Below are 25,786 nucleotides of genomic sequence, written 5' to 3'. Positions count from 1 at the left end.
AGCTCCATGTACCTATTCAGGAACCTCTGAAAAGACCCTATTGTATCTGCCTCCACCACGGTCGCCGGCAGCCCATTCCATGCACTCACCACTCTCTGCGTAAAAAAACTTACCCCAGACATCTCCTCTGTACCTACTTCCAAGCACTTTAAAACTGTGCCCTCTTGTGTTAGCCATTTCAGCCCTGGGCAAAAGCCTCTGATGATCCACATGATCAATGCCTCTCATCATCTTATACACCTCTGTCAGGTCACCTCTCATCCTCCGTCGCTCCAAGGAGAAAAGGCCAGGTTCACTCAACCTATTCTCATAGGGCAGGCTCCCCAAACCAGGCAACACCTTTGTAAATCTCCTTTGCACCCTTTCCATCGTTTCCACATCCTTCCTGTAGTGAGGTGACCAGAACTGAGCACAGTACTCCAAGTGGGGTCTGACCAGGGTCCTATATAGCTGCAACATTACCTGTTGGCTCTTAAACTCCTGCTGTACATTTCCCTGAGAACATCTGTTCCTAATTCATGCTTCCAAGTTCCTGCCTGATAACTTCATATTTCCCCTTCATATTAAATGCTTTCCTAACTTGTTTGTTCCTATCCCTCTCCAATGGTATGGTAAAGGAGATAGGATTGGGATCACTATCTCCAAAATGCTCTCCCACTGAGAGACCTGACACCTGACCAGGTTAGTTTCCCAATACCAGATCAAGTACAGCCTCTCCTCTTGTAGGCTTATCTGCATATTGTCAGGAAACCTTCCTGAACACACCTAACAAACTCCACCCATCTAAACCCCTTGCTCTAGGGAGATGCCAATCAATATTTGGGAAATTAAAATCTCCCACCACAACAACTGTTATTATTATTACACCTTTTCAGAATCTGTCTCCCTATCTGCTCCTCGATGCCCTGTTATTATTGGGTGGTCTATTAAAAACATCCAGTAGAGTTATTGACCCCTTCCTGTTCCTAACTTCCACCCACAGAGACTCAGTAGACAATCCCCCCATGACTTCCTCCTTTTCTGCAGCCGTGACACTATCTCTGATCAGCAGTGCCACACCCCCACCTCTTTTGCCTCCCTCCCTGTCTTTTCTGAAACAGCTAAATCCCGGCACTCTAAATAACCATTCCTGTCCCTGGGCCATCCAAGTCTCTGTAATGGCCACAGCTCCAGGTACTGATCTATTCTCTAAGCTCATCTGCTTTGTTCATGATTCTCCTTGCATTAAAACTAGACACATCTCAAACCATTGTTCTGAGCACATCCCTTCTGTATCACCTGCCTATCCTCCCTCTCACACCGTCTCCAAGCTTTCTCTAGTTGTGAGCCAACTGTCCTTCAGTTCGGTTCCCACCCCTCAGCAATTCTAGTTTAAACTCCCCCCAATGTCCTTAGGAAACCTCCCTGGCAGCATCTGGACATTCAGACTTTCTTCATAAGACATGACCTCTAATCCAGGCAGCATCCTAGTAAATCTCTTCTGAACCTTCTCTCAAGTTTCCACATGCTTCCTATATTGAGGTGACCAGAACTAAAAAGAGTACTTAAAATGTGGTCTAAACAGATGAAGTAGAAAAGAAATAGCTCATAACAAACCAGTTGGAATTTTCAGGGAAACAAGGAAATTTGCAAAAATAAATTATTAACTTGATTTGGAATAGTTTTATTAATTGAAATCAATATAGTTTTGTAAATTGAAGTAACATTTTTCAAGGAATGTAGCCACCAGGGTGGAGAAGGGAGAACCAGTAGATATAGTATATCTAGATTTTCAGAAGTCTTCTGGTAAGGGAATATAGGCTTGGCAATGTTGGGAGCAACATATTAGCACTCATGATAGGTCTTTCTATGCTTTATTGGTTAAAGGATAGAAAATATTTGATATAACTAGGTCAGCAGGATATTACTGGTGCATAGTAATTGGTACTAAACCCCAGATCTCCACAAAAGTACATCTGAGTGCAAGACATCCAAGTTTGATAGTGTTAGGTGGGCGAGCGGAGGGTTCAAACACGGCAGAAGGGCATATAATGATAAAATGAAAGGTGCAATGATAGATCATCTTTTGACAGGGCAATTTGTCTAAGCACCCAGGACAAAATTAAAGAAAAACAGGTATATTTATTTAATGGTTTCCCGCCGTTTGCTATTACGCTCTGTTACACCTCTTCCTCTCCCTATTTTTCTGTTCCCACCGCTTTATCTCTGTTCCGGCTTTACACAAGCAGCTTTGAGGCGTGTCAGAGTACTCGGTTCCTGCTCCGCCTTCCGAACTCTATGCGTGCGGTCGAGGATCTGTGAGCAACGCCCGAATTCAAATCGTGGGTCTCCCGGGGAGGGAGGTGAGTGTTCTGGGGTGTGAGAAAGTGAAGGAAGGGGGGAGGCGAGTGTCCCAGTGAGCGAGGGGGAGTGAGAGAGAGGGACGGGTGCCACAGTGAGTGTGAGAGAGAGAGAGAGAGAGGGGGGCGGGTGCTAGAGTGAGTGAGTGAAGGAGAGAGGGACGGGTGCCACAGTGAGTGAGAGAGAGAGAGAGAGAGAGAGAGAGGGGGGGCGGGTGCTAGAGTGAGTGAGGGAGAGAGAGGGAGGGCGGGTGCCACAGTGAGTGAGGGGGAGAGAGAGACGGGTGCCACAGTGAGTGAGGGGGAGAGAGAGACGGGTGCCACAGTGAGTGAGGGGGAGAGAGAGACGGGTGCCACAGTGAGTGAGTGAAGGAGAGAGAAGTGGGTGCCACAGTGAGTGAGTGAGGGGGGGCGGGTGCTACAGTGAGTGAGGGAGAGGGTGAGACGGGTGTCCCGGTGAGTGAATGAGTTTCGAAAGTGAATAAGTCAAGGAGGGAGAGGCGGGTGTCCCGAGGAGTAAACGAGTGTCGCGCAACACAGTCTGTGGTCTGCCCCGCCTGCGCTCAGTGAGTGTTGGAGATGCATTACTACAAATATCCTGAGGCACGAGTCGGCTGCTTCAACAAGTATTTTCTGTTCGGCCTCAACATCATCTTCTGGGTAGGTGCTGGTGTAACTTGCGGATGGGGTGCTGAGGGTGAATCTTGGAGCTGGAGGCTGATGCCTCTCTCCTGCGCCGGGCGAGGGGTGGGTGACCTGAATGGGGAGGCGCCGGGGCAGATGAGCAGCTCTGACCCAGTGCCTGGAATAGGAAATGCGACGTTTCCTGCCGGGTGCTGTGCGTGAGGGTGCTCAGGAAACACTGCATGCATCCTGTACCATGCTACAGCCCAGCCAAGGCAGCGCTGGTTTCGCGAAAGATCCACCTGGGCACCTGGTTCACTCTCACTGCCTGATTTACGGCTCACGCCGGCCAGTCCGTGACACGGTTAACCATATAACAATCACAGCACGGAAACAGGCCATCTCGGCCCTCCTAGTCCGTGCCGAACTCTTAATCTCACCTAGTCCCACCTACCCGCACTCAGCCCATAACCCTCCACTCCTTTCCTGTCCATATACCTATCCAATTTTACCTTAAATGACACATCTGAACTGGCCTCTACCACTTCTACAGGAAGCTCATTCCACACAGCTATCACTCTCTGAGTAAAGAAATACCCTCTCGTGTTTCCCTTAAACTTCTGCCCCCTAACTCTCAAATCATGTCCTCTCGTTTGAATCTCCCCTACTCTCAGTGGAAACAGCCTATTCACGTCAACTCTATCTACCCCTCTCAAAATTTTAAGTACCTCGATCAAATTTCCCCTCAACCTTCTACGCTCCAATGAATAGAGACCTAACTTGTTCAACCTTTCTCTGTAACTTAAGTGCTGAAACCCAGGTAACATCCTAGTAAATCGTCTCTGCACTCTAATTTATTGATATCTTTCCTATAATTCAGATCAGAACTGTACACAATATTCCAAATTTGGCCTTACCAATGCCTTGTACAATTTTAACATTACATCCCAACTTCTGTACTCAATGCTCTGATTTATAAAGGCCAGCATTCCAAAAGCCTTCTTCACCACCCTATCCACATGAGACTCCACCTTCAGGGAACTATGCACTGTTATTCCTAGATCTCTCTGTTCCACTGCATTCCTCAATGCCCTACCATTTACCCTGTATGTTCTATTTGGATTATTCCTGCCAAAATGTAGAACCTCAACTTCTCAGCATTAAACTCCATCTGCCAATGTTCAGCCCATTCTTCTAACCGGCATAAATCTCCCTGCAAGCTTTGAAAACCCACCTCATTATCCACAACACCTCCTACCTTAGTATCATCGGCATACTTACTAATCCAATTTACCACCCCATCATCCAGATCATTTATGTATATTACAAACAACATTGGGCCCAAAACAGATCCCTGAGGCACCCCGCTAGTCATCGGTCTCCATCCCGATAAACAATTATCCACCTCTACTCTCTGGCATCTCCCATCTAGCCACTGTTGAATCCATTTTATTACTCCAGCATTAATACCTAACGACTGAACCTTCTTAACTAACCTTCCATGTGGAACTTTGTCAAAGGCCTTGCTGAAGTCCATATAGACTACATGCACTGCCTTACCCTCGTCAACATTCCTCGTAACTTCTTCAAAAAATTCAATAAGGTTTGTCAAACATGACCTTCCACGCACAAATCCATGCTGGCTACTCCTAATCAGATCCTGTCTATCCAGATAATTATAAATACTATCTCTAAGAATACTTCCCATTAATTTACCCACCACTGATGTCAAACTGACAGGTCTATAATTGCTAGGCTTACTTCTAGAACCCTTTTTAAACAATGTAACCAAATGAGCAATACGCCAATCCTCCAGCACAATCCCCGTTTCTAATGACATCTGAAAGATCTCCGTCAGAGCTCCTGCTATCTCTACACAAACTTCCCTCAAGGTCCTGGGGAAAATCCTGTCAGGACCCGGAGATTTATCCACTTTTAAATTTCTTAAAAGCGCCAGTACTTCCACCTCTTTAATTGTCATAGGTTCCATAACTTCCTTACTTGTTTCCCACACCTTGCACAATTTAATATCCTTCTCCTTAGTGAATACCGAAGAGAAGAAATCATTCAAAATCTCTCCCATCTCCCTCAGCTCCACACATAGCTGACCACCCTGATTTTCTAAGGGACCAATTTTATCCCTCACTATCCTCTTGCTTTTAATATAACCGTAGAAACCTTTCGGATTTACTTTCACCTTATTTGCCAAACCAACCTCGTATCTTCTTTTAGCTTTCCTAATCTCTTTCTTAAGATTCCTTTTACATTCTTTATACTCCTCGAGCAATTCCTTTACTCCATGCTGCCTATATCTATTGTAGACATCCCTCTTTTTCCGAACCAAGTTTCTAATATCCCTTGAAAACCATGGTGCTTTCAAACCTTTAACCTTTCCTTTCACCCTAACAGGAACATAAAGATTCTGTACCCTCATAATTTCACCCTTAAATGACCTCCATTTCTCTATTACATCCTTCCCATAAAACAACTTGACCCAATCCACTCTCTCTAAATCCCTTCGCATCTCCTCAAAGTTAGCCTTTCTCCAATCAAAAATCTCAACTCTAGGTCCAGTCCTGTCCTTCTCCATAATTATATTGAAGCTAATGCTATTGTGATCACTGGACCCGAAATGCTCCCCAACGCATACATCTGTCAGCTGACCTATCGCATTCCCTAACAGGAGATCCAACACTGCCCCATCTCTAGTCGGTACTTCTATGTATTGTTGCAAAAAACTACCCTGCACACATTTCACAAACTCTAAACCATCCAGCCCTTTTACAGAATGAGCTTCCCAATCTACGTGAGGAAAATTAAAATCTCCCACAATCACCACCTTGTGTTTACTACAAATATCTGCTATCTCCTTACACATTTGCTCTTCCAGTTACTGGTTGTTCTTGTGTCGTGTCAACTCGGGAGGCTCGTTTAGAGAGCTCTTCACTGGAACGGGCAGTGGGTGCATGGTGTTGGGGTCTGAAAGACGAGTAATGCACTTACCAGAGCAAATTCCATGGTGAAGAGTGCGGTAGAGTTATTGTATCATGTTAACACAGAATAAAGTTCTTCATGTCACTAGGTCCACTTTGCTTCAGTATTGATTGTAGGGATGACTTACAGCAGACTGAAAACCTTGAGCATATAGACATTAAGAAAGAGGATGTGCTGGAGCTTTTGGAGAGCATGGAGTTAGATATGTCACCGGGGCCAGAGGAGATGTATGTCAGTCTACTGTGGGAGGCAAGGGAGGAGATTGCTGAGCCTCTGGAGATGATCTTTGCATCATCAATGGGGATGATGTTCCGGAGGATTGGAGGGTTGCTGATGTTGTGCCCTTGTTGAAGAAAGTGGGTAGAGATAGCCCAGGAAATTATAGACCAGTGAGTCTTACTTCAGAGGCTGGTAAATTGATGGAGAAGTTGGAGAGGCATAACATGATTAGGAATAGTCAGCATGGCTTTGTCAAAGGCAGGTCGTGCCTTAAGACCCTGATTGAATTTTTTGAGGATGTGACTAAACACATTGATAAAGGTAGAGCAGTAGCTGCTGAATTTCAGCAAGGCATTTGATAAGGTTCTCCATACAAGGAGAACCTTATTGAGAAAGTAAGGAGGCATGGGATCCAAGGGGACATTGCTTTGTGGATCCAGAACTGACTTGCCCACTGAAGGCAAAGAGTGGTTGTAGGTGGGTTATATTCTACATGGAGGTTGGTGACCAGTGGTGTGCCTCAGGGATCTGTTCTGGGACCCCTACTCTTCGTGATCTTTATAAATGACCTGGATGAGGAAGTGGAGGGATGGGTTAGTAAATTTGCTGATGACACAAAGGTTAGGGGTGTTGTTGATGGTGTGGAGGGCTGTCAGAGGTTACAACAGGACATTGATAGCCCAGTTTTGCATCCTGAGAAGTGGCAGACAGTGTTCAACCCAGGTAAGTGTGAAGTGGTTCATTTTGGTAGGCCAAATGTGATGGCAGAATATAGCATTAATGGTAAGACTCGTGGCAGTGTGAAGGATCAAAGGAATCTTGGGGTCTGAGTCCTTGGGACACTCAAAGCTGCTGCGCAGGTTGATTGTGTGGTTAAGAAGGCATACAGTGTATTGGCCTTCATCAACCATGGAATTGAGTTCAAGAGCTGAGAGGTAATTTTACAGCTATATAGGACCTTGGTCAGACCTCTCTTGGAGTACTGTGCTCATTTCTAGTTGCCTCACTACAGGAAGTATGTGGAAATGATGGAAAGGGTGCAGAGGAGATTTACAAGGGTTTTGGCTGGATTGGGGAGTGTGCCTTATGAGAATAGATTGAGGGAAATCAGTCTTTTTTCCTTGGAGCATTAGAGGATGAGAGGTGACCTGATAGAGGTGTATAAGATGATCAGAGGCATTGATCATGTGGATAGTCAGAGGCTTTTTCACAGGGCTGAAATGGCTAACACGAGAGGACACAGTTTTAGAGTGCTTGGAAGTAGGTACAGAGGAGATATCTGGGTTAAGTTTTTTATGCAGAGAGTGGATTGGGCTGCCGGCAACAGTGGTGGAGGTGGATACAATAGGGTCTTTTAAGAGACTCCTGGATAGGTCCATGGAGCTTAGAAAAATAGAGGGCTATGGGTAAGCCTAAGGAATTTCTAAAGTAAGTACATGTTCAACACAGAATTGTGGGCTGAAGGACCTGTATTGTGCTGTAGGTTTTCTATGTTTCTATGTCCACGTTGATCATCATCTATTCTCTAATAGTAATTATAGTTTCATCTTTTTCCCACGAACTCCCCAGATTCTAACACCATCCTATACTTTAGGCGCAATTGCCAGCCGCCAAGCAACCACACAACCCGCAGGGCTTTGGAATGTGTGAGGAAGTCTATGTGGTCATAGGGAGGATGTTCAATCATAAACTGGGACAGCAACTGAGGTCAGGGTTGAGCTAATGTAAGCCGTAGGTCTCTTGGCTGCATCACTGTAAATAAGGAATGTTCAGACCAAAGTCTCAGTCCAATCTCTGTTGTTTTTGTTTTGTTTTCCCAATAAAATCCAGGCCAACGTAGTAAACTTGCATTGTGGTCCAGTTGAATTTGGAGGACTGGGTGACAGAACATAGAATGATACAGCACAGGAACCATTAGCCCGTGATCCTGTGTGGAACAAATGAAAATTGTAATTAGATGCTTAACTAAATAATCCCTTCTGCCTCCACAATGTCCATGTTCCTCTATTCTCAGAGTGTGTGAGAGCAGAGCAATTAGACCCAGGCTATTTCAGGAAGTACAGTACCCTTCACCTGGAAGCTGTTGGAAATCTGGATTAGTCTTTTCAAAGGACAGTGTGGAGTTCGTAACTTGTGCTTGTAACTTGATCGATGCTTGTGTTGGTTGCATTTACAGCAAAGATGAACAGAGGAAGTTGGAAATAGATAAGTCGTGACATAATTTAATAGTGGGCAATCTGTTCTGCTCTTTCCTCTTGAATGAGGACCATTTTGTGGCATGGTCAGAGAAGACTGCCAATAGCTATAGGGTATGTTTAGTAATGATCCTTCTCAAGTATTTGTTGAATACAGGAAACCATTAGCATCACATTGTGGCCTGGCCAACTCCAAAAATATGCTGGGAGTTTCTCTGAGCAAATTATTGAATTGGGTGGAGCTGTAAATGACTGATTCTTACAGTCTGCCATTTACAGGCCTGTCCAACTAGTGTGGATTATTGTATTCAGCTGAAACAAATGTTAGCCTCATTGCAACCCACACATTCACAGCAACCTGATGCATTGCACGACCAGCATCTGCAACGTTCTCTCTTGAGAAGCTGTGCGATCTTGAGCAATTTCTGTGCCATCAAATGCAAGCGAAGATGAGAGCTGCCCTGCCTAAACAGTTATTTACACAGAGCATGAGAGAGAGAGAGAGAGAGACTGAGGCAGTACCAGCTTCAGGCAGTTCACTTCCTTTAACACAATTACTGACCTTGGCTGTTTCATGCACCATGTTTCCTTTGTGTGCTTGAATACGCTGCTGTAACATTCCCATCAGTCAAGTTAAGGAAGCCCCCTTTTCTCTCAGTGGAAATGAAAGCTTGCTCTAATTCTAAATAGTCATTCTGCAGCTTCTGGCCTCTCCTGTTGATAAAAAAAAATACACCATCCTAACTGAAACGGATATCAAAGAGGAAGTGAATCTTGTAAGCAAGGTAAACAATCGCTGAGAGATAAAAGTCCTTGATGTTGGTCTCAAAGCAGTGGACGGCGGATGTCCTGGTGGTGTTGGTTCTGCACTTCTCTGGGTGAGGGGAGTTTGTTCATCTGCTGACCAGGAGACAGCTGTGGGAAGAAACAGGATTACAGTCCATAAGACATAAGACAAAGGAGCAGAAGTTGGCCATTCAGCCCATCGAGTCTGCTCCACCATTTCATCATAAGCTGATCCAATCTCCCCTTTAGTCCCATTCCCCTGCCTTCTCACCATAACCTTTGATGCCCTGACTACTCAGATACCTATCAATCTCTGCCTTAAATACACCCAATGACTTGGCTTCCACTGCCACCCGTGGCAACAAATTCCATAGATTCACCACCCTCTGGCTAAAAAAATTTTTTCGCATCTCTGTTCTGAATGGGCGCCCTGCAATCCTCATATTATGTCCTCTTGTACTAGACTCCCCCACCATGGGAAACAACTTTGCCACATCCACTGTCTCCATGCCTTTCAACATTCGAAATGTTTCTATGAGGTCCCCCCTCATTCTTCTAAACTCCAAGGAGTACAGTCCAAGAGCGGTCAAACGTTCCTCATATGTTAACCCTCTCATTCCTGGAATCATTCTAGTGAATCTTCTCTGAACCCTCTCCAATGTCAGCACATTCTTTCTTAAATAAGGAGCCCAAAACTGCACACAATATTCCAAGTGAGGTCTTACCAGTACCGTATAGAGCCTCAACATCACATCCCTGCTCCTATACTCCATTCCTCTAGAAATGAATGCCAACATTGCATTCGCCTTCTTCCCCACCGACTCAACCTGGAGGTTAACCTTAAGGGTATCTTGCACGAGGACTCCCAAGTCCCGTTGCATCTCAGAACTTTGAATTCTCTCCCCATTTAAATCATAGTCTGCCTGTTTATTTCTTCTACCAAAGTGCATGACCGTACACTTTCTGACATTGTAATTCATTTGCCACTTCTTTGCCCATTCCCCCAATCTATCCAAGTGTCTCTGCAGACTCGCTGTTTCCTCAGCACCACTGGCCCCTCCACCTATCTTTGTATCATCAGTAAACTTAGCCAAAAAGCCATCTATTCCATAATCCAATGGAATAGCCATCTATTCCATAATCCAAATCATTGATATACAACATAAAAAGAAGCGGCCCCAACACGGACCCCTGTGGAACACCTGTGGTAACCAGCAGCCAACCAGAATGGATCCCTTTACTCACACTCTCTGTTTCCTGCCAATCAGCCATCACTCTATCCACGTATGTAACTTTCCAATAATTCCATGGGCTCTTATCTTGTTTAGCAGCCTCATGTGAGGCACCTTGTCAAAGGCCTTCTGAAAATCCAAATACACAACATCCACTGCATTTCCCCTGTCTAGCCTACTTGTAATTTCCTCAAAAAATTGCACTAGATTTGTCAGGCAGGATTTTCCTTTAAGGAAACCATGCTGAGTTCTGTCTATCTTGTCATATGCCTCCAGGTACTCCGTAACCTCATCCTTGACAATCAACTCCAACAACTTCCCAACCACCAATGTCAAGCTAGGAGGTCTATAATTTCCTTTTTGCTTTCTTGCCCCTTCTTAAATAGCGGAGTGACATTTGCAATCTTCCAGTCCTCCGGAACCAGGCCAGAATCCATCGACTTTTGAAAGATCATTGCTAATGCCTCCGCAATCTCCACCGCTACTTCCTTCTCTCACGAGGGTTTATTCCATCTGGTCCAGGAGATTTATCTACCCTTAGACTTTTCAGCTTCCTGAGTACTTTCTCTGTCATAATTGTGACTGCACATATTTCTCTTCCCTGACGCCCTTGAATGTCTGGTATATTGCTGATGTCTTCCTCAGTGAAGACTGATGCAAAATACTCATTCATTTCCTCTGCCATCTCCTTATCTCCCATTACAATTTCTCCAGCGACATTTTCTATTGGTCCTATATCTACTCTCACCTGTCTTTTACTCTTTATATACTTGAAAAAGCTTTTAGTATCCTCTTTGATATTATTTGCCAGCTTCCTTTCATAGTTCATCTTTTCCCTCTTAATGACCTTCTTAGTTTCCTTTTGTAAGCTTTTAAAAACTTCCCAATCCTCTGTCTTCCCACTATTTTTTGCTTCCTTGTATGCCCTCTGCTCTGCTTTTACTTTGGCTTTGATTTCTCTTGTCAGCCATGGTTGCATCCTTTTTCCATTAGAAAATTTCTTCTTCTTTGGAATATGTCTTGCACCTTCCTCACTTCTCGCATAAACTCCAGCCACTGCTGCTTTGCTGTCCTTCCTGCTAGTGTCCCTTTCCAGTCAACCTTGGCCAGTTCCTCTCTCATGCCACTGTAATTTCCTTTACTCCACTGAAATACTGACACATCGGATTTCAGTTTCTCTTTCTCAAATTTCACAGTGAACTCAACCATGTTGTGATCACTGTCTCCTAAGGGTTCCTTCACTTCCATCTCTCTAATCACCTCTGGTTCATTACACAATACCCAATCCAGTACAGACGATCCCCTAGTGGGCTCAACAACAAGCTGTTCTAAAAAGCCATCTCGTAGACATTCTACAAATTCTCTCTCTTGAGATCCAGTGCCGACCTGATTTTCCCAATCCATTTGCATGTTAAAATCCCCTACAATTATCATAACACTGCCCTTCTGGCAAGCCTTTTCTATTTCCTGGTGTAATTTGTAGTCCACATCATTGCAGCTGTTTGGAGGCCTGTAGATAACTGCCATCAGGGTCCTTTTACCCCTGCGATTTCTTAGCTCAACTCATAAAGATTCTGTACCTTCCAATCCTATGTCAACTCTTTCTAATGATTTAATATCATTTCTTACCATTAAAGACACACCACCCCCTCTACCTACCTGCCTATCCTTCTGATACACCGTGTATCCTTGGACGTTCAGCTCCCAGAGACATGCATCCTTTAGCCACATCTCAGTGATGGCCACAATATCATACCTGCCAATCTGTAATTGAACAAGATCATCCACCTTATTCCTTATGCTGCGTGCATTTAAGTATAACACCTTAAGTCCAGTATTTGGTACTTTTTGCATTGATTGCACTGCAACTCATCCCAATGGCTGCAAATTTGCTCCATCACTTGTCTGTCCTTCCTGACATCTTTACTGCTCACTATCTTAGATCTATTTCTGTTTTCCCTCTCCTCCGCTCCATCGTTCCAGTTCCCATCCCCCTGCCAAATTAGTTTAAACCCTCCCTAACAATGCTATTAAACCTTCCCACCAGGATATTGGTCCCCCTAGGATTCAAATGTAACCCTTCCTTTTTGTACAGATCACACCTGCCCCAAAATAGGTCCCAATGATCCAGAAACTTGAATCCCTGCCCCCTGCTCCAATCCCTCAGCCAAGCATTTATCTTCCACCTCATTCTATTCCTACTCTCACTGTCGCATGGCACAGGCAGTAATCTCGAGATTACTACCTTTGCGGTCCTTCTTCTCAACTGCCTTCCTAACTCTCCATATTCTCCTTTCAGGACCTCTTCCCTTTTCCTACCTATGTCATTGGTACCTGTACATACCACGACCTCTGGCTCCTCACCCTCACAATTCAGGATATCTTGGACGCGATCAGAAACATCCTGGACCCTGGCACCAGGGAGGCAAGCTACCATCTGGGTCTCCTGATTGTGTCCATTGCCTATTGCCGATTGTGAATTGCCTATCTGACCCCCTAACTATCGAGTCCCCTATTATTACTGCCTTCCTCTTCCTTTCCCTACCCTTCTGAGCTACAGGGCCAGACTCTGTGCCGGAGGCACGGCTCTGTTGCTTCCCCCAGGTAGGCTGTCCGCCCCCCAACAGTACTCAAACAGGAGTACTTCTTGTCAAGGGGTACAGCCACTGTGGTACTCTCTAATACCTGACTCTTCCCCTTCCCCCTCCTAACCATGACCCTCCTTATCCGTGGGTTCCGCATACACAGATTCAACCAGCCACGGATCAGGAAAACCCGGAAGTTCTCTCTCCAGCACTCGTTTGAGCATGTACAGACTATTTTTTCTTGTCATTATTCCCTAAACAATACAGTATCACAACTATTTACATAGCATAGTATTAGGTACTATAAGTAATCTAGAGATGATTTAAAAGTACAGGCAGTCCCCGAGTTATGAACGAGTTCCGTTCCTGAGACCGTCTTTAAGTCGGATTTGAAGTCGAAACAGGTACATCCGGTATTACTTAGCGTCAGTTAGTCAAACGTTTGTGTTAGTATATAGTATACATTATACCTTTCTATGCATATAAAACACAAGAAAAGTATGTATTTCAATAATTAAACCTCTACATTGCTTAATAATAGTTGTAGCTTTCATCGGGGCAGGGCCTTTCACATGCTCCATTAAAATTGTTCCGATCGTTGACCGAATGTAGCCTAATTCTTTTCCAATGACGGCATTTCACCTCTTTCCGATCGCTTTATTATTTCCACTTTATTTTCAATCGCGATCGTGATTATATTCGTGAACAGAAACACTGTGAATTCAGAGCTCTACCGCTGGGTCCTAATGTCCACCGCACTAAGACATTAAATAAGGGACTTGAGCATCCGCGTGTTTTGGTATCCACGGGGAGTCCCGGAACCAATCCCTCGCGGAGAAAGAGGGCCAACTGTACTCAAGGTGCAGGGCTCTCAGCCTCTGACCCATGCTGATAGCTGCAGTGTTTATCTCAGTTGTCCAGTTATGTTCCTGGTCAGTGATGCATCATTAATGACATAAACAGAGAGCGATCCCCAGCAGCTCCCCCAGCTTGCAGAATCGTGACTTACAGCTAATGTCCCTGATATCGTAACAGTTCAGATGTACACGGGGGGGGGTGGGGGGGGGGAGTGGGTGCCTGTAATGCTTAGTAACTCCGAAAACTAATCAAAAGAAAATCACGGGAGCAGGGGGAAAACTACTTAGTTTTACCTTTAGTGAGGCAGTCACATAATGATGTGGCGGTGCTGTGATGTATGTCATTCACATACTTTATGAATTATATAAGCAAACAATGTGTTATTGAACAATTTATTTACAATATTACTGAAATATCAAATACACTCCAATGCCCTGCAAGTTCTTGACTATGGACTGTACAAAACCTTGTCAAAAGCAGAGGAACCTCCCCCTGCTTTCACCACGGATCTTCCTTCCAGCAGAAGGCCAGATATGAAGAAGTCTGTTGGTGATTTCACAATGTTCAACTCTTCAGCAGATACAGCAGCCTCTTCCTGCAGTGAGTGAGACCACATTCTCAAGCCCAAGCTGATGTGTGCAGTTCAGAGAATGACTATCTCCAGTGAGAGGCTCTAACCACATACCTATGACATTCAATGGCATTATCAATGTCAAGTCCCCACCGTTAACACCCTGGGGCTACTACTGACCAGAAACTCAATTGGACCAGTTACATAAACACTATGACAATAAGAGCAGGTTAGAGGTCACATTTCCAATGGTGAGTACTCTCCAAGGGGAGAATTTTCACCAGGACTGCATAGGGTTGGTGTTTGCTTTTTTTTTGGTCTTTGTTTGGTTCTGGTGCCAGCGTCGTGCCGTGCTCATTTATTTTTACTACACCTAATCGGAGTAATTAACATGTGTTTAATTGTCATACGACAGCCAGCTGTATTCCTCAAAACCTGAAGCCCCGTGTTGGGCTGACTAGGCAAGGAATGGCTTCCCTAATGGACATTGTGAATTCTGTTTTACTGCATCTGAGGTCATCCTTACTCAAAGCAGATTATTATTTCAGCCTCTTGAATTAGAATTCTTCTGCTGCTGTGGAGGGATTTGAACTCTTCTACAGCGAGTCCTGTAAACTCATCACTTCGCTGTTTATTTTTCTTGCTGGCCTCCAGCGAGACCACCTCTTAGCAACAGGTATTAGTGTTTGTCTCCTTGCCTATAACAGTGCAGGTCACTTTTGGAAGATGTACACAAACATTCACTGGTCAGATTAAACATAGAAACATAGACCTTTAGCCACAAGGGCCATATCTAACTTCCTCTTAAATATAGCCAATGAACCGGCCTCAACTGTTTCCTGCGGCAGAGAATTCCACAGATTCACCACTCTCTGTGTGAAGAAGTTTTTCCTCATCTCGGTCCTAAGAGGCTTCCCCTTTATCCTTAAACTCTGAGCTTCCCCTTTATCCTTAAACTGTGATTCTTGCAATCCAATGACTACACCTAAAGGCAAGATGCAACCGAATGGACCAATATTTTCTAGTTTTTTTAAAGTATGAAAAGAAGGGTCTTGGTCCGAAACATCAACTATCTATGCATTTCCATTGATGCTGCCTGATCTGCTGAGTTCCTCCAGCATTTTTTGTGTGTTGCTAAAGCTTCAAGTGTCCAGAGAGTTTAGAATTATAGATTGAAGTCTCAGATTAAGGTTCTGGTCATGCTGACTGATTTTTACACTTCCATTTTGTAAATTCTTCACAGGGACTGTGGCTCATTGTAGAATATAAGACATTGTTGGAGTTAGCTGGTCAGTATGGACTGGTTGGGCTGAATCGGGACTACTGTACCCTGGCTGCATGTTAAATTATAGCAATAGCTCAGGCATCAGTGAGAGGCTGAGTAAGCTTGTGGGCTGTATGACTTTTTCTTATGTAATATTAATCAGGATATTATATGGCTTTTTAAATTAAGAAGGATGGAATATACAAACAGAAAACTGGAGCAGCATCAGGCCATTCAGCTCTTCATTCCTGCTGCACCATTCAGTGTGATCATGCTCGATGATCTGAATTTAGTTCCCATTCATTTTCCTTTAGCTTAAGAACTATATCAAACTCATTCTTCAATGTTTGGCCACTAGCACAAATCACTTCCTCCTCCACCCTTCCCCCCCCCCCACCCCCAGTGGCATTGTCCTGTGTAATAATTCCCCAATGAAGGCCTCTTTGGATCTGCTCCATTGGCACTTCAGCAGTGCACTGTTGATTCTGTAAATCAAAAACCTCTTATCAGAAGCTTCCCTGTTTACACATTAACTTTCCTTAGCCCTGTTATCATTCTTGCATCCTCAACTTTACTTTCACTAAAACTGTTGCATATTTCCTGGGAAAAACAGTCCTCCAATTATGGTACAACTGAAGTTTAGAAGGTTCTTCATGATCTCTTCAGTTTTATACTCCATGCCTCTATTTATAAGTTTCAGGATCCTCTTTGTTTTTTTTTTCAAACCAGTTTTTCAACTTTTCCTGCACTTTGCCCTTAACTTATTGTGCCCTCTGGTTTATACTGCATCTCGTTCTTTTCTCCAGAGCCTAACATTACATTTTTCTGGGTTAAATTCCATCTGCTATGTACTTAATTGTTCTGAAGACTGATACCATCTGCCTTTCTATTGACTACACTTCCAAGTTTTGTGTCATTGTTGTGTGGTTCTGACAACCCCAGAGAGCTACACTCCCACAATGGGCTTTCATAGCTATACTCTGCTTTCTGCAGCTTGGCCAGCATCCCAGCTACACTGCTGCAGACCTTTCATTCTATTGAGACTTTGCTTTTGATGACAAGCTTACTATTCAGCAATTTACAAACTACAACTTGAAAGTATACACTTAGTGGCCACAGTGTTTATCCTGCATCAACCTGCTTCACCTCTCTGTCTTTCAACACACAACTGTTAGCTGACATTATCAGGCCTTTGGAAAATCGGCACTGACTTTCCCTAATTCATTGATGCAGTCATGATGAAATAGCAGCTCTGTTCCCTCTAAGATGCCACATCATTTGCTGTTTGTGCATAAAGGAATTTAATCTGCACACAAATGGTTGTCACCCTCTACCTCTTTGGCATGTGAAGTTTATTTTACGATTGTACACACAATCACATTTCCTTTTCCAGTTTCTGATGTTGTCAGTGTTGACAACATTTTGTTTACTGAAGAAGTTATTTAGTGCACACATGTTGTTGTCACTGGCCAAAAATTGCACAGCATAAGATTTTTGTGCACACCGGCCATCACAAATTGGAGGGAACATGGAATGGCAGAGCAGACTCGATGGGCCAAATGGCCTAATTCTGCTCCTATATCTTATGGTCCTATGTATAAGCAACTGCATGTTCAATTTCTGTTTGGTGGGAACCCTTTTAGAAACAACAGTGAGGTTAAAACTACCGTCTTATTTGGATGTGAATGGAGTATTTTAAGTTCCCCAGTCTTCTGGAATTATTTCGAAAATTAAGACCAGACTGAGAATTAGAAACAAATATGTAGGAAGCCTGCAGTGTGACACAAGAAAAATGGATTGCCAAAGATTATCCTAACTTTGCTAACATAGACTAAGAATCTGATAGTGATAAGGGCTTAGATGAATTGGAATTTGTTATGTGAGTTCAGGAGAGTTCCCTCAGGGAATATGTTGAAGGCCCTACAATGGAGAAGGCAGAGCTTGACTGGCTCACGGGAAATAGGACAAGTAACTGGGGTGTCAGTGGGGGAGCATTTTAGTTTTAAGTTAATTATGGCAAGAGAGAGAGATCTGGTCTATAGTTAAAAGTTCTAAATTGGGTCAAAGGAAAGTATGACGGTATTAGACAGGAACTTGCAAAGTGAATTGGCAAAGCAACATCTGGCAAGTAGGAGGCTTATAAAAGTGAGATATTGAGAGCTCAGGAGCTGCTTATTCCTGTTAGAATGAAGGGCAAGGCTAGCAGAAGTAAGGAAACCTGGATGATGTGGGATATCAAGGCTCTGCCCATTGTTCTTTGTCATCTACATCAATAATTAGGATAAGAACGTACAAGTCATGGTTAGTAAGTATGTGGATTATGCGGAAATAGGTGGTGTCATCGATGGTGAACATCTGCTTGGTAAATGGGCTGTTAAATAGCAAAAGGAATTTAATTCAGATAATTGCAAGGTGTTGCATTTTGGAAAGTCAAAGCATAACAGTACTTTCGCAATGAGTACAGAAGCTATAACAGAATGTTGCGGTTATACAAGATGCTGGAGCGACTGCACTTTGAATATTGTTTTCAAATTTGGTCACCCTACAGTAGGAAAGATGCCATTAAGCTGGAAAGAATGCAGAAACAATTTAAGAGGATTCTGCCAGGACTTGAGGAACTGAGTTATAAGGAGAATTTGGGCAGCCCAGATCTCCATTTCTTGGAACTTAGGAGAACGAGGGGTGATCCCAATCCAAATCAGATTTGCAATGCTGTCTTATCTGGTGTGAAATTTGTTGTTTGGTGGTAGCGGTACAGTGCAAGGACATGAAATAGCTATAAATTACGACATAAATAAATGGACCAGTTATGGACTGTTCAGAAACCTGATGGCAAAGGAGATGTTGTTTCTGAATTGCTTCAGGCTCCTGTAACACCTCTCTGATGAAAGTAATGAGAAGAAGGTACATCCCAGATGGGGAGTGTCCTTAAAGACGCATGCCGCCCTCCTGAGGCACTGCCTCATGAAGATGTCCTCGAGGGTTGGGAAAGTTGTTTTCTGTGATAGAGCTGGCACTTGTTTAGCATTGATGCCTTTGTGAGTAGCTTTCCTTTGGATCTTCTCTCCTCTAACTGCCTGTTTACTATTGGCTGCTTAATTAGGTACACCTGTACACCTGATCGATAATGATCTAATCAGCCAATCATGTGGCGACAACTCAATGCATAAAAGCATGCAGACAGGATCAAATGGTTCAGTTGTTGTCCAGACCAAACATCATATCGGGGAAGAAGTATGATCTATGTGACTTTGACCATGGAATGATTGTTGGTGCCAGGTAGGATGGTTTCCGTATCTTAGAAACTGCTGATCTCCTGGGATTTTCACTCACAGTAGTCTCTAAAGTTTACAGAGAATGGTGCAAGGAAACAAAGACCATCCAGTGAGTGGCAGTTCTGTGTGCGGCTACTCCTTGTTAATGGCAGAGATCGGAGGAGAAAGGCCGGTCTGGTTCATGGTAACTGGAAGACAACAGTAACTCAAATAACCTGCTTTACAACAGCAGTGTGCAGAAGGGTATGTCTAAGTGTGCCACATGTCAAACCTTGAAGTGGGTGGGCTGCAGCAGCAGAACACCTCCGACAGACACTCAGTGGCCACGCGGTGTATTCTCTGTTTCATGTTTTACTGTATTTGTGCACTCCTGGTCCTCCAATGGAGTCTGCCTTTAATCGACCTACCTTTAAACAACCCATTGGTTTAAACAACCAGTGGAGAAATCCATAACCCATTAGGCTTCAGCCTAAGTGTGGTGTAGGTCTCCGTTAGTCTCGATAGACCATGGATTTGCACCTTGGAAAGTTTCCAGGGCGCAAGCCTGGCAAGGATGTTTTTTTAATGGAAGACCAGCAGTTGGCCAAGCTGCAAGCCTCCCCTCTCCACGCCACCGATGTTGTTCAAGGGAAGGGCATTAGATTCAGTCTAAGTAGTCTTTCTTTTAAGCCATCATGAGATTCCTGAGGGTAATGGTTAAGGTAGACGGGCTGATTCTCTTAAAATTTCCTGCCACTTCTCAACCTGAGATGAGATGTTATTCAGGGATTGTGTCAGCAGATGAGTCAAGACTGGATTCATTACGATGAACAGCCTCAGTCTGAGCTGTTACAGTTGAGAAACATCAGCAGTGTTAGTAATGGTTATCAGTGACTGTGCAGTGGAAAATTTGCATCGTCTGGTGACTCAAGTGCTCAGTGGAGAAGCTATGAAAGAGGTGGATGATGGATCAGTATGACCAACTATTTTCAAATAACCCGAGGTAGAGGGATTGGATAGTATCAGCATGAATTGTAACCGTATCAAATTGTCATCCCTGATTCATCTTCTCACACTCCCTGTTAAAGAGCAGCTGAGCATTTTAAATTCAGGTACGCTTACTGCACAACAGGCAGATGTGGAAGATGGGCAGATTTCAGCTGTGTGATGCCTATCCCCTGTCAACCACCCGCATCTGATCCAAGTCACAGAGTGGGTGTTACCCATTCAGAAGGGCCAGGAACCTGAGGGTCACCACATAACAATTACGAGGAACACAGGAGCAGTACCAGCCACGATACTTTACACTCCTCAGCTTTGTTTGAAGCCTCTATCTCCAGCAGTCGGGTGGTGTCTATCAATGCAAATTGGAGGATCATTTTGACGAGCTCCTTTGGATGCTCGCCACAACCAGGATCTCCTCCTGGTGGCTTCCCATGTCAACTCCACTTCCCATTCCCACTCTTGACATGTCTGCCCACAGCCTCCTCTACTGCCGCAATGAAGCCAAACACAGTATGAAGGTGCAGCACCTGTGTAGCCTCCAGCCTGATGGCATGAACACCAATTTCTAAAACTTCTGGTAATCACTCCCCTCTGTGCCCTCTCACTTTTATTTTCCCTCATTCTGGTGGCCCTCTCACTCCTTCACTTCTCCTGACCTGCCCATCACCTCCCTCTGGTTCCCCACCTCCTTCCCTTTATTCCATGGTCCACTGTCCTCTCCTATCACATTCCTTCTTCTTCAGCACTTTGCCTCTTCCACCTATCCCCTCCCAGCTTCTTACTTCATCCCCCTCACTTACCACCTGCCAGTTTGAACTCCTTCCCCTCACCACCTTATTCTGTCTTCTTCCCCTTTCCTTTCTAGTCTTGATGAAGAGTCTAACCCAAAGCTTCAACTGTTCATTCCCCTTCATAGATGCTGCCAGACTTACTGAGTTCCTCCAGCATTTTGTGTGTGTTTACCCTATCTTGTGTTTACTCTACGAAGGGATCCCAACCAACGGATCTACAAGTGTCCCCAATGTCAGACTAGGTTGGCTCCTTTCCCAGAACCTTGTTTTCATATTCGCCACCACTATGCTCTACACCATCCTGAACAAAGTGACCGCAACAGTGGCTAATGCGGAAACTATTAAACCTGCAATGACTCCCCAGAACTAAAGTCATCCCACACCTAGTTGCTTAGCTGCAGGACATGGATTATATCTGTGTTTGAACTGATTGGGAGCTAGCTCCAAGAAACCGTCAACTCGTCCACTGCAAATGGCGCAAAACCCACTAAAACGTGACCCGATATGCAACACCACACTCTGTAAGTGATGCACACTGGTGGACCCCCCTGCATATCTCAGGAACCAGACCTCGGTAAGACTCCAGAACTCACCACGTCCTGTGGTGCACCAGCTAAGCCTTTGGTCAACTGAGGACCAACATCTAATGCAAAGCTGAATGTCTACCAGAAGAGCAGAGATAATCTCTGCTCTCTTACCTGTTTGAGGAACTTGGACTACAAGGAGCCACTTCAAGGTGCTGGAAATATCCCACCAATATCTCTGCAAAGTCCCCGAGTCACTGGAAGGACGAGCAAACCGACGTTGATTTTTCTCTCCTGGGCCCTGTCAAGCAGGCCATATTGCTTGCTTGTACTCTCCCAGATTCCTGGAGCAAACAAGTTCTGTGTCAGGAGGAAGTGTCCTGGCAAACAGGATTCCTGCATCTTCTCTAAACCTACTTCAGTAAGTGGAAGATTTTGATAAACCTTGGGCTCGTGTCTGCTCAAAGCCAATAAGAACATTTAAGATAGTGTTGGGAACCTCAGGTCTGTGCATCAGGAGTACACAGAAACCGTGGGCGGCACCACCTCACAAATCAACCACCCAGCCACAACCTTTGGGCATCTCTTGCCCACTGCTCCCCACTAAGCTGTGTGGGTGCACAGCCGCACTGTAGCAGAAATGCTCCCACCCACGTAGCCTTTGTTGCTATGCAGCTGGAATTATCTGATGTCTTATAATAGTACTGCGTAGCTTTCAGGCCATGTAAAAATTTCCTGCTCAGAGCAATGGTTGGTCCAGGCAGCTGTAAAAAAAGAGAGAGAGAACTTGCTCCTGGCCCAGCTGGAGAAGAGGCTGCAGTTGCCACTCCGCCTCATCAGTCACCTCAGAACCTGTGAGCCAGAGTAGGAGCACCTCATCCTCAGTTTTTACGATCCAATGAAGAGAAATCCTTCCAATTTTCCATCTCAAAGATTCTTCGTATTTTTGTTTGCCTCATTGTCTCCCATCTATTGCAGAACGGACCTCTCCAGTCTTTCCTCAGTAGAATAGTGGAATCCTCTGAGCCTTCTCCAGTGTAATCACTCTGCTCTGTGATGGCATTATGGTTGATGCAATTTGAAGCAGCATTCCAACGTGCCTCTTTCCTAACAGCTCAAACGCTCCCCCCTCTCCCTGGTGACTAGAGATTCACCCTGCACCGAGGCAGGAGCTCCTGGAGGTTTGGATCCCACAGCACATGGAAACTATGAATGGTTTGTTTACTGGACTTTGTATCTTACCGGATGCGTGTGTTAACAGGAAGGGAAGGTCGCTATTCTAATCCCTAACGTTCAGGAAATCAACAGCAACAGGACACATGATAAAATAATCTAGATGTTTGAGAATAAGGAGATGAAAGTGTTTGAGCTATTGAGCACATTGTGTACAAAGAAAGGGCTTGCAACTATATGGTGCCTTTCATGATCTTAAGACATTGTGCTGGTGTTTTAAACCCAATGAAGATTGTGGTCACAGTTAGAAGAAGTATGGGGCTAGATTTGCAGACACGATCCCTGCAACAACACTGATAGTTCTGATTTCTTACTGTCTGCACAATCTATTTAACCTGTCCATCTGTGCTAGCTCTCAGGAGCAATTCAATCTGCCCTATCCCCTGCTCCATTTATTTTCCTCGAGGTGTAGAAATTTCATAGAGTATTCGCAAGGGTGCCTCTTATTTTCACTCTGACTTGAATTTTTGCTCCTGAATTTACTCATTTCTGGCAATGAGTTTCAGCCATTATCTCGTTGCAGGCCTGATTTCTGAGCAGTAAGACCATGTTAACGCTCGCTTCCTGTAGACAAGTCAAAGTAATGGCTCCTTGTTCCTGCTCCCCTATAGTTATCTCAGCATCACTTTTCTGCACTAACCCCACCACAGTTGATTCCCTAAATGAGTGAAAACCAATCACTGAATCATTGGCTTCAATGTATTCAGTGGCCAAACATAGACTTTGGTTTTTAGGTGGAGAATTTCAAAGATTCACCCTCCCCCACCGTCAGCGGAAGAATTGGTTCATTATTGTCAAGTGTTCCAAGCTATAGTGACAAATTGTGTTGAATACTGTCCATACAGATCAACAGTATATCAAAGTAATACATGAAAAATAATAACAGAATGCAGAATAAAGGGTTACCGATGAGCAATAAGGTACAAGGCCACACGAGGTAGATTGTGAGGTCAAGTGTCTGTCTTATTGTACCAGATGGGCTAACAGTGGGATAGAAGATGTCCTTGAGCCTGGTGCTATGTGCTTTCAGATTTTTTTATCTTCTGCCCAATGGGAAGTGGGAGAAGAGGTGAAGGTGAAATTTCTTCTTTTCTCAATGCTTCCATTTTCAGATGATTGGTCATCCAGTCAAGAAGGGAAACTTCATTCCTGCATCTAGCCAGTCGAGTGATGTAACAATTTCATGCAGTTTTAGTGAGATCCTTTCATTCTTTTAACCTTGAGGGAGACCGTCTGCCACTATCCCAAGGATGGGCCTCTTTAAGAAAATGGTGATTGGCCAGGGAATGGGGAAATTTGAGTGGTGGTGGTGATGTAGAAGGTAGAGAGGTAAAAATGCCAACATTATCCTGTGGACTGTACAGGAGAAGCTCAGCTCTTGTTCGGAGATTTTGATTAATAAAATATCAGTGAGAGAAGGGTACACATGTATCTCAGTAAGAGAAGAGCAATAGAAAGGAATAGAGGAAGGTAGCTCACTCACGTTCAAAGTTCAAAGTAAATTCATTATCAAAGTACATATAGGACTTCATATAAAACCCTGAGAATCATTTTCTTGTGGGCATACTCAGTAAATCCAGAGAATAATAACCATAACAGAATCAATGAAAGACCATACCAACTTGGGCACTCAAGTAGCGTGCAAGTACAACAAACTGTGCAAATACAAAAGAAAGAAATAGTAATAATAAATAAATAAGCAATAGATATTGAGGACTTGAGACAAACAGTCTTGGAAGTGAGTCCATTGGTCGTGGGAACATTTGAATGATGGGTCAAATGAAGTTGAGTGAAGTTATCCCCATTGGTTCAAGAGCCTGATGGTTGAGGCTTCGTTACTGTTCCTGAACCTTGTGGTGTGAGTCCTGAAGCTCCTGTACCTTCTTCCTGAAGGCAGCAGTGAGAAGGGAGTATGTCCTGTGTGTTGGGTGGGAAATGATGCAAGGGTCATTTGAGCCCAGTATCACCCACAGCAAAGGTTCTGAGAGCAAATGATACATTGAGCAGCACACGTGGAAAGCAGCTTCAACAATGAGCTTGATCCAAAATGTATGTGACCAGTCTTCATTACCCTACACATTTTCAAAGTCCTTTGCACCAAGATGTACACACTCCCCATCTGAACGGTCTGTGTGATCCACCCTGGTATGTGGTTGTATCTCTTCTGGGAGCCACACTGACAAGGACTTGTTAGTTGGGTCTCCCATAAAATGATCACTGGCTGAGTCCTTTGGACACTTGGCAAATTGGTGTTCTGTATATGTGCGATGTTATGTTGAAGTTGTATAAGACATTGGCAAGGCCTAATTTGGAGTATCGTGTGCAGTTTTGGTCACCTACCTCAGGAAAGGTGTACATAAGATTGAAAGTATAGAGAAAATTTACAAGGATGTTGCCAGGACTGAGGAACCTGAGTTATATGGAAGAATTCAGTTGTTGAGGATTTCTTACCTTGGAATATAGAAGATTGAAGGGAGATTTGATAGAGGTATACACAATTATGAGAGGTATAGATAGGGTTAAATGCAAACAGGCTTTAACCCAGGCTTTTATAGATTCTGACTCTATATGATCTAGTCTATTCACATCCAAAAGGAGAGAGAAATTCAACCCAATGTCAAACCCAATGCCCTGTCATTCCTATTCACAGCTTCTACTCTTGTGCAAGCTGATTTATGAATATTCCTGTGCCCTCATAGTCTGCTGTCTTTGTGGAGCACTTCTTGATTCTATGCTTTGCCAAACTACACACATGGGACTTTGGCCTGTCTGTGTAACTGAAGTAACCTTGAGCCATGAATCTGTCTCTCTGTGGAACATTTCCAAAGCCAACATCTCCAGGACCTTGTGAAAGTGAACAGACACATTAGGTTAAAGCTTTGGTCAGACAGTGGACAAACAAATGAGAGGATCTCTTGGTTTACACAAGCAGATACATTCCAATGAGAAGAGAATTTCTGAGGGGACAAACAGTATGAAAGAGAGTATCAGATCAAAAAAAAGTCCAATCATCCGCCTCTGGCTGGAACAACTCTTGATAATCAAACTCAGCCATTGATGCATCTTTTGAAGAAGCAAGGGTTTGAAGTGTGATCAAAATGAATCATTGGTGATTAATTGCCCTAACCACCCAACAGTGTGACTTCCCCAAAATGGCAGCACTGCCTTTTTCCAGAGAACTAACATACAAGACACCTGCTGTCTCAGATGGGTTCCAATCTGTGGAGTTTCCAACACCATATGTATCAAAACATGGAAAAGATTCTGGGAATATTTTTATTTTTTAAAATTTAGCCAATATTGCCAAGAAAG

The 25,786-nt window shown here is 44.1% G+C and overlaps 1 protein-coding gene across 1 annotated transcript in view; it reads left to right on the top strand.

Annotated features, from left to right (window-relative positions):
• The first annotated feature begins 2,590 nt into the window (after positions 1-2,590).
• LOC132378906 (tetraspanin-14-like) overlaps positions 2,591-25,786 on the top strand; it is a 59,458-nt gene continuing 36,262 nt past the window's right edge. The window contains exon 1 of the mRNA XM_059946207.1: positions 2,591-2,999. Within this exon, the coding sequence (XP_059802190.1) occupies positions 2,919-2,999 (81 nt within the window). The 5' untranslated portion in view covers positions 2,591-2,918. The remainder of the gene's footprint in view (positions 3,000-25,786) is intronic.

Source organism: Hypanus sabinus, chromosome 21, assembly GCF_030144855.1.
Source record: "Hypanus sabinus isolate sHypSab1 chromosome 21, sHypSab1.hap1, whole genome shotgun sequence".
Taxonomy (NCBI): Eukaryota; Metazoa; Chordata; class Chondrichthyes; order Myliobatiformes; family Dasyatidae; genus Hypanus; species Hypanus sabinus.
This window is presented reverse-complemented; position numbering and strand designations above follow the sequence as displayed.